The sequence below is a fragment of the Callorhinchus milii genome, unplaced genomic scaffold (assembly GCF_018977255.1).
Source record: "Callorhinchus milii isolate IMCB2004 unplaced genomic scaffold, IMCB_Cmil_1.0 Scaffold39, whole genome shotgun sequence".
Taxonomy (NCBI): Eukaryota; Metazoa; Chordata; class Chondrichthyes; order Chimaeriformes; family Callorhinchidae; genus Callorhinchus; species Callorhinchus milii.
In genome coordinates, this window is record NW_024704780.1 from 57,888 (window position 1) to 70,640 (window position 12,753).

The following is a 12,753-nucleotide window of genomic DNA, read 5'->3' on the forward strand; positions in this document are numbered from 1 at the left end:
GAGGGATGCAGGCTTGTCTGAAGTATAAACACTAGCATGGACCAGTTGGGCTAAATGGCTTGTTTCCATGCTGTAATGTTCTGCGTAATTATTTTCTTACAGGTACTGAATCCCAAGTTATTGTTCCCATTCCACTATCAGTAGCCGAGTTTTCAACCACCATGTCCCTGAACTATTTTCCAAAACCAATGTCAAGTTATATTTCTCCCTGTCTAACTTTCAAGTTAGAGAAGATTAATGCTGCAGCAAGGCATCAAGAGACCTGGAATTTAATCTAGGTCTTTGCCTATGTGTCTATTATAACACTTAAAATTTAAGATTGCCTACAATTGTAAAATTCACTCTTAATTTGGAAGTTTGTTTTAGGGACTGCAGAAATGTTTCCAATGTATGATCTAATTAATTTTCTTTTACAGAATTATGCGCAAATTAAAATTTTAAGACAAAATGGTCTTATAGTTTGAGACGAGATGGAATTTTGGGTTTGGGCTGGGGCAGTTTTGGTACAATAATGATTTTCTGTCCCTTAGCATGTGTGTGCCTTTTAAATATAATGTGGATAATAGATGAGCTCCTGTCATCTTGTGGCAGAGCTGCTGACATCAACTAGGCATAATTCTTCTCTTTGGCAAACTGGAATAGAGCATGCAGAGAATGAGTTTTGGGACCTACCTGTAGCACGGTGACTAGTCAGTGGAGCTAGGGGATGTGGTGTCCACATCCTGGTTTGCTTAGAGCTGATGCTTCGTGTGGTATTACCAGTGTGGTTATTGCTGCTCGACGAAGAACCTCCTCCACATTCTGAGTCATCAATGTTCCCTCCACTGCATCCTTTCCGCAAACTAAACAGATCAAGATATTTGTGGTAAAACTGCAGTTTTTGTCATTTTGTAGCTTTTTGGCAGCTTGGGCAATAATATTATCATAACTCTGAACTTTTCTACAACCTCTCAAATGTTCACACAAGATTACATATAACGCAGCCTTCATTTTAAAATTGTACGTTAAATTTCTCAGGCAATCAGCTATTAGGTTCACTGAAATTTCTCATGCACTTTGTTATAAAATGTCATAACAAATGTTATATTTGTTATAGATTGTGTGCAATTTTGGAAAATTCGTAAATTCAGTTTAGTTTGGGATAAAAGTTCTTATTAAGAACTGCGGAGGGCAAAGTTCAATCTGAATTTAAGAATCTTTCAAAATTTTACAGGCACAATCAACAGACAAAAAGATCATGAGGAATTTCAGATCTCAAAATGATAATAATAAAAATAATATAGAGGACGTGAACACCCAAAAGACTGTTTGAAGTAGCGAGAATAAGCTGAATGTCTACACACAACTTTCATCTTCAGTTGCAACTGAAAATAGGTAATGTCTAAATAGATCGTGTCTGGGTCCATAAAATGAGCTGAAGTGAAGAAATAATAATAATAATAATAATCCTTGCATTTGATATAGCACTTTTCACGTCGGGAGGACAACCCAAAGCGCTTCACAGAACACACTGTAAAGTGAATTGACTGTATATTTGTGGGTGAACGCGGCAGCCAATTGCGCACAGCAATGTCCCACAAACAGTCGTAGATTGAAAAATGACCAATTTTATTAATGTTTTTGGTTTTGGAGGGATTATTATTAGGCTCTGTGTGGAGTAAGGAAACTTGCCCAAGGTTTTGCCCTGCCTGGAATTGAACTCAGGTCTCTCGCTTGTAAAGCGAGTGCTCTAACCACTGAGCTACAGAAATGTGTTAAACATTCAAAATATATGTGTTTTACTGTGACAAATGCAACACTTGAAGGAAAATATCAGTGTTAGGGATAAGTGCTTACTTGTAAAGAACTTGCTCTCCTGGGTGTGCCCACAAGGTTTGGGTTTGAAATCAAATGTTTAGCATATATCCATGTTGACGGGTTTCTCTGTGGAGGCCAGTCATTCACTCTTATCTAAACACTTTCAATGCAAATCCATCCTGCTGCCATGGGATCTCTATGGATCCCATCAAAAATCTCAGCTTTGCAATGATTGAATTTGTTGGAATGAATCAAGATTTATTAAGGAATGTCAGAACATGTCCATGACCATGATGAATTTTACAGTAAAACTAAATGACTGGAAAACTCTTAAGGAGGAGCCTTTCCACACTGTACGAGTAGAAAGGTATTGAACTGATGACTAGGACACATTCAAAGGCAAGTATAATACCCATTATTATTTATCCATTACATTGGGATTCCTCTGTGAATAAACTAAACATTTAAAAGTTTATTCAACCATATAAATCAGACCAAATCGATCTGTGTGCTTAGGTTGGATATTGATGTGCACCCTTAGCTACTGCCATTAATGACTTATACACACAATCCGAGGAAAATTGGCATCAAAATATGGTGCTAATGAACCTGACAGTGGGGATGAAAGGGACATTCTTTGACTGTTCCTACGTCTGCCATCAAAATAAGATTCCATAAATGACAGCACTTTTCCATTTCCAGTTAGTTTAAACCACCCACAGACAAACTGTAATCAGTTCAACTGTCCTAAGCACCGTGGCAAATGTATACAGAAGGCTGTAGAAAAGCCCATTTACAATGTATTCTGTAGCAATAGACTGACCCTATCTTTGGTACAGACATTGACTGTTTCCCATTCGCAGCCGCCATTCACTGTCTTAATTGTCAGACCCCGTAGTTGTCAAGTCAGGCTCAGTTACAGGCATTTTTTCTTCCCTAAAAGTCTATCCTGCTCCGTCACTCAACTGCAATGGGAATGAACGCAGTGCATACTCTAATTTTATTTTAAATCTTTCTCTGTTTCATTTTGCAGCCTGTGACCACACAGCCTTCTCTGGCTGTGAGCATGGTATGACGTGGGACAGAGACTTCTTTCACTGCTATCAGTATCCCACTGTTATCAGCTGACTGTAGGAGTGCATATAAACCAGGTCAGCTTTTCCCTTCTAGCACACTGAGTTAGAGTAAGTAGCTGAACCAAAATCTCCTTTCCCCCTTCTATTTAAAGTGATGGCAAGCATGAGATAACTACACTCAATATCAAATAATTCTCTTGTCCCCAAACAATAGCCTTACTTTCTTAATTTCTAACTTTGTGAGAGAAATCCTAATTTTCTAACTCCCAACCACGAAGCTTGAGGGAGACCCATGATGCTAGGTTTCATGCTATGTTTACATGGCTGTGAACAAAGCGCTTTGCTTCTGGCAGTCATTGGATGTCATGTTTACACTGCCTGTTCCACATTTCTCTGAGTTAAGGCAGAAGAAAAACAAAGTAGGGCATCTCAACTAATAACACTATTCAAAGTTGCCTTGGCCAGTCTGGGGGCTCTAAAATGGACCCTGGGGGAATGAGCAGAGTGTCGTTTCTACCCATTACATTAAGATGCAAGTTGCAATGCTCCAAAAACCACCACCTCTTCCAGATTAGGATAAAGAGCTGAATTCCAGTAAAATTGGCAATTCACTGCCAGATGTACAGTATAAACATGGCACCAAACTCACCAGGGAGGTATTAATTTCCCATGAAGTTCCTAATACATAGCTTGCCACAAACATGAAGAGCTAACATAATTCAGGCCTTTCAGCCCATTCCTTCCAAAGAGCTAAACAATTGCTACATCGTAGTTTCTACCCAAATTATTTATTCTCCCGAGGGAATTAATTAATCACAAGCAACATGTTCAAGAAAATAAAATTTTTTCCTAAGGTTATCCGGCGAAACTCTCAGATATTAAATGTATTCTTTGCCTCTGGTTTGCCTACAAATACATAGTGACTCCACTTCACCGTAAATTTTGTGTACCGCTTTGGAACATCCTCCTAACATGAAAGTATTATTATTATCCTTGATAGAGAAGATTCAGTTCTTATTCACATACACAAACTCAGCTAACACACAGTTACACTCGAGAAGCCTCCATTTAGTAATTACTGGTCACAAATAATTGCACTCCAAAGAATTACCATGGAGATGGGGTTAGGAGTTCTTGAACTATGAGTAACAGGATCTAATACATGGTGATTTCTAATGGGGTTGCTTAGGAATCTGAGCAGGGACGCTTCCAGTAACCCGACCAGAACTCCATCCGACAATAGAAAGTAGGTTGTGTTGAAGTGGAGTTCCTGCGTGATATCCTTCCAGTTTCTTTATCCTTTTAAAAATCACCACATATTAGGCTCTACTGTCACATGCAGTATATGACGTGTACTTGACAGGAACTGAATACAGTTTTAGATTGACATCAACTAAAGGAAGAGATGCAGATAAACATTGAATCAATTAAGTAACTTCCCAAAGATACCTCCTCACGACTCATATCAGCAGGACTGTACCCTGACAACTCCAACATGACATATCTGATTTTGCAATGATGCTGAGAATGAATGATTGCTGCTACTAAACAGGATATCCAAAGACAATGTTCACATGGGATATTCGCATTAAAAGCATTCTCTCCCATGACACATTCTGTAAAATAATAATAATAATCTTTGCATTTGATATAGCGCTTTTCACGTCTTCTAGACGTCCCAAAGCGCTTCACAGAATATACTGTGGGCGAACATGGCAGCCAATTGCGCACAGCAATGTCCCACAAACAGTCGTGGATTGAAAATGACCAATTTATTATTATTTTTTGTTTTGGAGCAATTATTATTAGGCGTGTGAAGTAAGGAAACTTGCCCAAGGTTTTGCCCTGCCTAGAATTGAACCCAGGTCTCTCGGTTGCAAGGCGAGTGCTCTAACCACTGAGCTACAGGACTCCAGGACTGCAGTTGTCCGCCTTAACTGTCAGAGCTCAAAGTGTTGAAATTCCACCTGGGTCTAGAATTAAAACTCTTTTCCTAGTATTTCAGTGCATGCAACCCATGACCAATTCTTTTAAATTCTTTTAAAGTCTTAAAAATTAAGACTAAATTGAAGAATTGTCTAAAATGTATTTAAAATTGGCACGCTCTAAAAACTAAGGAAAATGTCAAAGTCTAGACCCAGTTGAAGTTCTTTCCCCAGGGCTCTAATTAACAGGAATATTTCTACTAACTGGAGGAGCTCATTTCACTAGAAATACTATTTCTCCAATTGAAACAAACACCATTCCATAACATTGCTTGTTACTCTATCATAAATGTGATTAGATTGTGCATGTGAAGCCTGGGAGTGTAGCGCAGCTCTCTGCTGAGATATCAACATGTTCATTTTCCAGTTACTGATCATAACAGCTTACTTCTTCACGCCTTTGTAGTACATTTTGTAACCCTATCTTTTGATTTACCAGAAAGACATTGTTGATGTGCTTGTTAATAAAGAGATCTGGGAAAACCTTTCTGTCGCATTGAACGATAGACAGATCAGACAGCACAGACGGAGATCATTCAGCCCATCGTGCCTGTGCTGGATCTCTGGAAGTATAATCTGTTCAGTCCCACTCCTCTATTCATTTCCTATAGCCTTTTATATTTTTCCTCTTCAAATATAAGTCTAATTCCCTTTTAAAAAACATTACTGATTCTGCATCAACAGCTTATTTTGGTGGGGTATTCCATGTCCAAATAATGTAACACTCTGTAAAAAAAATTCTCCTAATCTCTTTCTTGTCTTTTTTGGTAATGATCTTAAATTGATACCCTCCTTCAATCCCAATATCTAAAATGTCTGCCTTACAAATACTGACTTTGTGAGTGGTGCACCCATATAACTCTGGCAGAGGATACCACACTTCCTGAATTACAGGAGATATGCTGAACTACTTTATGGGTTGCTGCCCTGCCTTATTGTCCACATTATTTAAGTCATTGACATGAACTTTGGTTAGTACTGGTGAATTATCACCTAGAGCCCATGAATAAGTAATACTGTCTTACAGGTGTTTTCATACCATTGTTGGAAGGTATCAGGTGGTGTGTAAGAGAGCGCAGCAACAAAAGGCGTGGAAGGCAATACCTACCTCTGCCACCTGGAAGTGAACCAGAGCTGCAGGTTTTCTAAACTGATCGGGCCACCCCAGATGTTCTTTAGCTGTTGGTGTGTTCCAGCGTATGACGTGGTCAAAGGGGAGACATAGATTGGATAGCCAATTGGTTGGTCACATGATGAATTGATCATGTTTCTCAGGACCTGCTTAGCATTTTGTATGCTGCCTCTCTCTGGGTTGCGGTTGCGGAGGAACACCAGCTCCTGCTGCTGCCCTGCCCACAATCCTTTGACACACTCCTTATTGATCTGTTCAAAGAAAAAAGAAACGCCTATTTATGTAGCTGAATATATGGGTGATGCAACAGATTAAATCATTAGCAAGGTGCAGATGACAAAGGCCTGATCCTTCTGGAGTATCCACCCTGTCATTTTCCCATTGTAGCATTAAGCTGTTTCTTAAACGAATCATGTTCTGGTCACTACCACTCTTTCTGGTAACCTGTTCCATTTGTTGAATACCCTCTTGTACAGAAATATAATAGAACCCTGTTATAAGGTGCCCTTGTAACCTGTTATAGGGTTACTTATAGGATGTTTCCAGTCGTGTTGTCAGTGTGGTGGTCAGGCCCTGTTATAGCGCTGGTTGGGGTTTTATGGACCCCTCCCCTCAAATACAGCCTTAGAAATGGGCTACTCTGTTTCTGACCTAAACTCACTCTTTACCACCCTGAATGTGCCTCTTGTGATTCTAACTTGGGATTCTGGAAACATTTTTCTGAGTTTACTTCTGAGTTTCCTATTCAATATCTTATATAGCTATAAAGAATGCCAATGCCGTTACTTTTCAGTTCCCGGGGGCTAGTGTCATATTTTTGTGGAATCAACTCATGCCTGATCCCATTAGCGAAAGGTACAAGGAAAGGAAATAAGATCAGTGAGGAAATAAGACTGTGCCTCGCCTCTCACCACTCTTACACACCTGCCTTGACAGGTTAAAGAACTGCTCCTGGACAGGGAATTAGAAGGCTGGGAATGTAACTTTTTTAAAAAAAAACACAAGTTTCTTCACTATTTTCATAGCTAGATTCAACACAGTGAGGCGAAAGGAAAGAAAACCTGGAACAATTTATACAAAAACTTCTTGAATTCTCTCCAAGTGAGCCGCTGTGCTTCGGCTGCTGCTTTTCTGCTGGCTGTACTTATTCACTCTGGTAAAGCTTTGGAAATATATACAAATAAGTCAGCACAATGACGTACCTTAATCACCTTAAAGCTGAGGTAGCGCTTATGAAGCATAATTATCTTGTATTCGTCTGCCCCATCATCTACCACATGCCTGAGGGCAAGCAGTGACTCAGCATTGGACAGTATAGAATCACGCCACATAGGATCGCCTTCATGACAAATGATCAGCTTTTTTTGGTGGGAGCTAATTGCCTCATACAGAACTGCAGGATCATCATATTCATCAGGTGAAGTGAAATGATCCTGGATACGCACAAAAACACAAACACTACATGTTAGTAACAAGCCAGTAAAAAAAAATACAATTGTCTGCCATGTCAATCCTCGGTGGAGCCCTTTGAGATGTCTCAACAATGTGATAAAGCACTATATCAAATGCAAGGATCATTATAATTATTATTAATAAACCAGAAAGGTCGCCCTTTTATCGTCAGCTGTTAAGAAACTCCAAGAACACACCAGACAAATTTACATTTATGTAGTGTCTTTCATGTCCGGAGGACATCCCAAGAACATAATAGCTAGTTCTCTAGCTATTCATCTGGCACACCCAGATTTTGGGGTTTGGATACGGAGTTCCAGAGTTTATGACTCAGCGGTGATGAAGGAATGTCCAATTCAGGATGGTAATTGACTTGGAGAGACAGTCATTGGACCATTTATTGGAATGTAAATGTTTTAGACCTTGACAAAGGTAAACCTGAAAAGAAAACGTACCTGATGAAGTTTTAAAGACATTCGGATTCCAGGTGCAACAATCTTGTAAAGCAAATCTATGTCTGCGAAGATCCATTCTTCCTTTGCTGTTATTCTGAAGTCTCCTTTAAACAAGGCGTGGAGCCCGTATAGAAAGGATTCCAAGCTGCAAAGACAAGTAAAATTTTAAAAAATTCAACAGAAACTTCAAGGTTATTTTCGCAATGAAATAGAGAGAGCATTGCATCATTTAAAACTGAACTCTATCCTCATATATTTTCAATGTGGCATATACTGAATACGTAGGCTTCCTCCAAATCTCATGAAAGATCCACAAAATTGGCCTGAATGAAGAAGACTTTTCAGTTCATTTGACTCCATCCTTCCATAAGACCAAATCCAACTGTCTTCCCAGTACAACATCAAGCTGTTTCTCAAATGAGTACAGCCTCTTGGTGTTTACCACCCTTCCTGGTAAGCTGTCCCAGCGTTCACTGCAGTAATTGCAAGGAAGGATTATTATTAATTATGCAGTATGTAAAGAAATATTTCCTGTTGTTTGTCCTAAACTTTCCCTTCACCATTCTGAACTTGTGCTCTCTTGAGAATAGCATCACACGTGTATAGGCACATGATGCCCCACATCTGTTCTTGCGCACTGGTGGAAGCAGGACCATCAAATTTCATCCAGCTTGAGCAACTAACGCTCTATATTAACTAAAATATTTCAATTGGACTGTTCAGTCTGATAATAGAGTACGTGGGCATTTGAAAAAGCTGCAACAATGTACCAGTTAACAAAGTTCACATGAGAATCCACTGCTTAAATATGGGCACAAGGGAAATTTAGGAAACAAAATCTATTCAGGGAAATACAGAATTAGACAGCACCTGGGTCACAATGAACATGTGAAACAAAACAAGTCACACAACAGCTAAATAGAAATAAAAATAGAAATAAAAATAGAAATTTTGCCTTTTGTTTACAATTAAATAGAAATTGGATTGCACAAAATGCAGGGAAATGTTCAAAAGCAGAATCAGCCATGAAAAACATTGAGACCTTAACCCCAACAAAGCAGAAAAGAAAATAAATGCTGGATTTTAGCAAACTTGGAACTTAAATAAAAATACTTTAAGAGAAGAAAAGGAGCCTTCAAAGTAAAACTCAGTGAGAAGATTATAGCCAGGGTGTGAAGATGAATCATACCCCCTGATAACAAAGACTAGGAATAGGCAAGACAATTAACACCTATATTTGTCAGTCAATGGTTTTACTTACACCTTGGGGAATCCAGTAGTTCTATAAGAAGAATGTAAAAGCACCAGAAATGAAGGATTTTACAGATGATGAAAGGTCAAAAGCAGGCTGAAACATTCTATATTAATTCTGCCTCTCTAACATTTAAACTAATAATCTTTTGATGAACTTGCACCGCAGGATACAGACAGTCGAACAAAAATGGTTCTGAAGTACCCTCCAGGTTTGGTAGCAATTTTCCACCTGTCTGTACTGCAAAGTGGAAGCCAATAGCAATGTCAGCAACACAGAAAGAGGAGCGCTCTAGTGAGGTGCTTTATGACAGGTCGCCCTGTAGTAACCATGTCCAAAAGCTTTAGGGCTCCCCTCGCAATTCATATTACATGGCTCCCTCAGTTCATTATATCGTAAACACAGCAACAACCTAAGTAGCTTAAACACTGGCATGTCATGGTTCAAGGTTTTCCCTGTATGCCATGGCTCTCAGTTCATTCTTTAACACAGGGAATGTTCTGCTTAGCTTTTGTGCCTCATGTGCAGTTTATCCCAGTTTTGCAGATCCTCTTAATGTTATGGTCCTTGTAAATTAATAATAATAATAATAATAATAATCCTTGCATTTGATATAGCGCTTTTCACGTCAGGAGGACGTCCCAAAGCGCTTCACAGAACACACTGTAAAGTGAATTGACTGTATATTTTGTGGGCGAACGCGGCAGCCAATTGCGCACAGCAATGTCCCACAAACAGTCGTAGATTGAAAATGACCAATTTTTATTATTGTTTTGTTTTTTTGGAGGGATTATTATTAGGCGTGTGGAGTAAGGAAACTTGCCCAAGGTTTCGCCCTGCCTGGAATTGAACTCAGGTCTCTCACTTGCAAAGCGAGTGCTCTAACCACTGAGCTACAGGACTCCAAAATTGGACTATATCAAACTGACTATATCAAACATTTACAATAAGCTATTGGGAAGTCCATCCACTTAACTGGTCTAAGTCTTTTTGATTCCTAAGCATCTGACACTGCCTTGGTACCACCAAGAATTACACTATGACTAGAAGCAACATCCTCTATTTCTAATATTGCCCAAACTGGAAATTGCAATTAACGATTCAAACCTGGTTTGCAAATATTGCATTTTAGACCCTACTGTGTGAAAAGAAGCATAAACAAGATGGACTCCACCAGTTACATCTCCTCTTAAAGTCAATTGTATATTTTTTCATTACCTTCTGCTTTCCATAAAATCAATTTTCAATTCAGTTAGCTTTTCCCATTGATTTCATCAAAGTCCTGGACTTCATATCCTCAACAAACAAAACATCACTGCTTGTCCTGGAGATTTGTATACTTAGTCAAGGCAATAGTTACTTTATTAGTTAAGGAATCAGCTATGTACCTGATTGACATGTTGTGTGATGCTGTTCCTAAAGCTCTTCTGCCAAGAATGCAAAGTCCATAGCAAAGGGTGACTAAAGGGGAATCTCCATCACTCCTCACCGGCTGTTCACAGAATGTCAAAGAATCAAATGCAGTTCAGAAAACTCCACTTTTAACTGCCTTCAAGATATTTGGTATCAATAACAAAGAGGTACAAATATAGATTCATAAGTGGAAGAGGACATAAGTAATATTTTAGCGATTAAAAACATTCAAGATATCCATTGTTGGGATCTAGCCATGGACAATGTATTAAGGATTTTTCTCAAGGGCTTACCACTTGAGAAAACTTAACATTTACCAACGCACGCACAGTACAATATCTCCAGGGCTAAATATTTAAATTTTCCAATATTTATGGCAGAAAGGGAGTTCTTGTTAGGCTGTGAAATAGGCTTCAAAATGATAGTCCCATAATGTCAAGTAAACACATGGCTGGAGTCCTGTCTCAATCAGAACATGACTGATTGTAAGGGAGAAGAGGGGACCTTGATTTTATCACCGCTATTTTTAAAAAAATCAGGGATGAATGAGTATTTCTGCTACTCCATTCCTTAATTATTGTTATTCTCATCACACCGGCAGTAAATCATCAGTAAGATGTCTTCACTAACAGACAGACGATAAAATTGGGTGACAAGTGTACTGTACTGCCCACAGGAAAGCACAGCCCTTGTCCAACCTTTTCTGATGATTTGCATTGGGGGTGGCTAGTGATCATGGTATATCTCTCTTTTGGAGGAAGAGTGAATTGAAATACACACTTATTTTATGTATAGAGGTAATATGTACAATAGTATAAAATGTGTTTCCCAAAATCATGGGAGCATTAGAATAAGCATAGCACTGAAAAGATCATTCTAACACAACCCTACATAGGACAGTGAAATGGAGAAGTATTATACTTAATTCTGTACCTTATTCCTTTTATTGTTGCAGTGCTGTATCCAATCCAGATAAATATTGCAGAAACTTGCTCTTGATACTCCCTTGAGGCAATGATCGTAGTCTTCATCGATGTTTACGTTAAATACGGCTGGATCTCTGTCCACATAATTCCATGCAGTATACGGATGCAGTGCTTCCTGAATTGACTCTGTACTCAACCAGTGTTCCAGTTTAGAAGAGCGAACCAGATAGTATATTATGCTCTGTCAAGAGAAATTCTTTAATACAATTTCTCCTCTTTTGTTGATAATAAAACTCATGTTCACATGAACCATGTCAGTCTCGTTATAATTGATCTGGTTAAAATATAGGGCACACCGTGACCTATCTTCACTGTGCATTTCTCCTAATCTCCCCATTTGCCGGTTTGCTAGCTAGCTTAAATTGATGCTCTCTAGTTATTTGCTTACCAACCGGTAGAAATAAATTCTCCCCAATGACTATCAAAACCACTCGGAATTTTAAAGATGTCAATCAGGTCACCCTTCAACTTTATTTGTTCCAAAGAGTGGGGAATGGGATTAGACCAGATAGCTCCAGCAGGGGAAGGTACCACCAGTATGGATAATGATGGACCAAATAGCCTCCTTCACTGTTTTACATTTCCATGATTCTATGAAATGGTCCTGTAATGCATGCTCGGGTCTTAGGATTTCCTGACAGTGTCATAAACCTGAAAAACCATGTATAAACCACAGCAAAAGTGTCTTTAAAATGATGAAGTTGTCTGAATTTCATTCAATAGATACAGTGTATTATAAACAGTGGATACTCCGGATCACTGATTTTCTACTCTGGCTTTTTAGTCAATTTCACTCTTCGCACAATTGATTATTTTGAAGCAGGACAGGAGTATTTGTTAATGATTTTTGGGGATACACGATAATGTATTCTCATAGATTTGTCTTTCAAAGACATGCTTTCAAGGGTACTTTATCTTTTCACAACAATGTCATCTTGTCATTTCAATCACACTAAGAACTTAAGGTAACAGGAATAGAATGGTTTAATTTATCCTCTTCCATGTTTTTATTATTTCTATCCCTCCTCTTTTTAGATTCCCATGTTTTGTGTTCCACTTTCTCCCAGAAAGTATAGGTGAACTTCTCACGCTATCTTTTGGGTTAAAAGGTTGTGACTTCCACCACCAGGTCAGGACTTAAACTCTAGTCCTTTGCTTTATTGGATGTGCCATTCTCAGATGAGACATAAAGTCCTGTACCTCAT

At 38.8% G+C, this 12,753-nt stretch overlaps 1 protein-coding gene across 1 annotated transcript in view; it reads right to left on the reverse strand.

Moving 5' to 3' along the window:
* LOC103179259 (pecanex 2) overlaps positions 1 to 12,753 on the reverse strand; it is a 123,012-nt gene that overhangs the window by 17,270 nt on the left and 92,989 nt on the right. Inside the window, exons 28-33 of the mRNA XM_007894451.2 lie at positions 11,496 to 11,729; positions 10,538 to 10,641; positions 7,898 to 8,042; positions 7,193 to 7,423; positions 5,967 to 6,241; positions 673 to 842 (exon numbers count right to left, since the gene is read on the reverse strand). Of these exons, the coding sequence (XP_007892642.2) occupies positions 673 to 842; positions 5,967 to 6,241; positions 7,193 to 7,423; positions 7,898 to 8,042; positions 10,538 to 10,641; positions 11,496 to 11,729 (1,159 nt within the window). The remainder of the gene's footprint in view (positions 1 to 672; positions 843 to 5,966; positions 6,242 to 7,192; positions 7,424 to 7,897; positions 8,043 to 10,537; positions 10,642 to 11,495; positions 11,730 to 12,753) is intronic.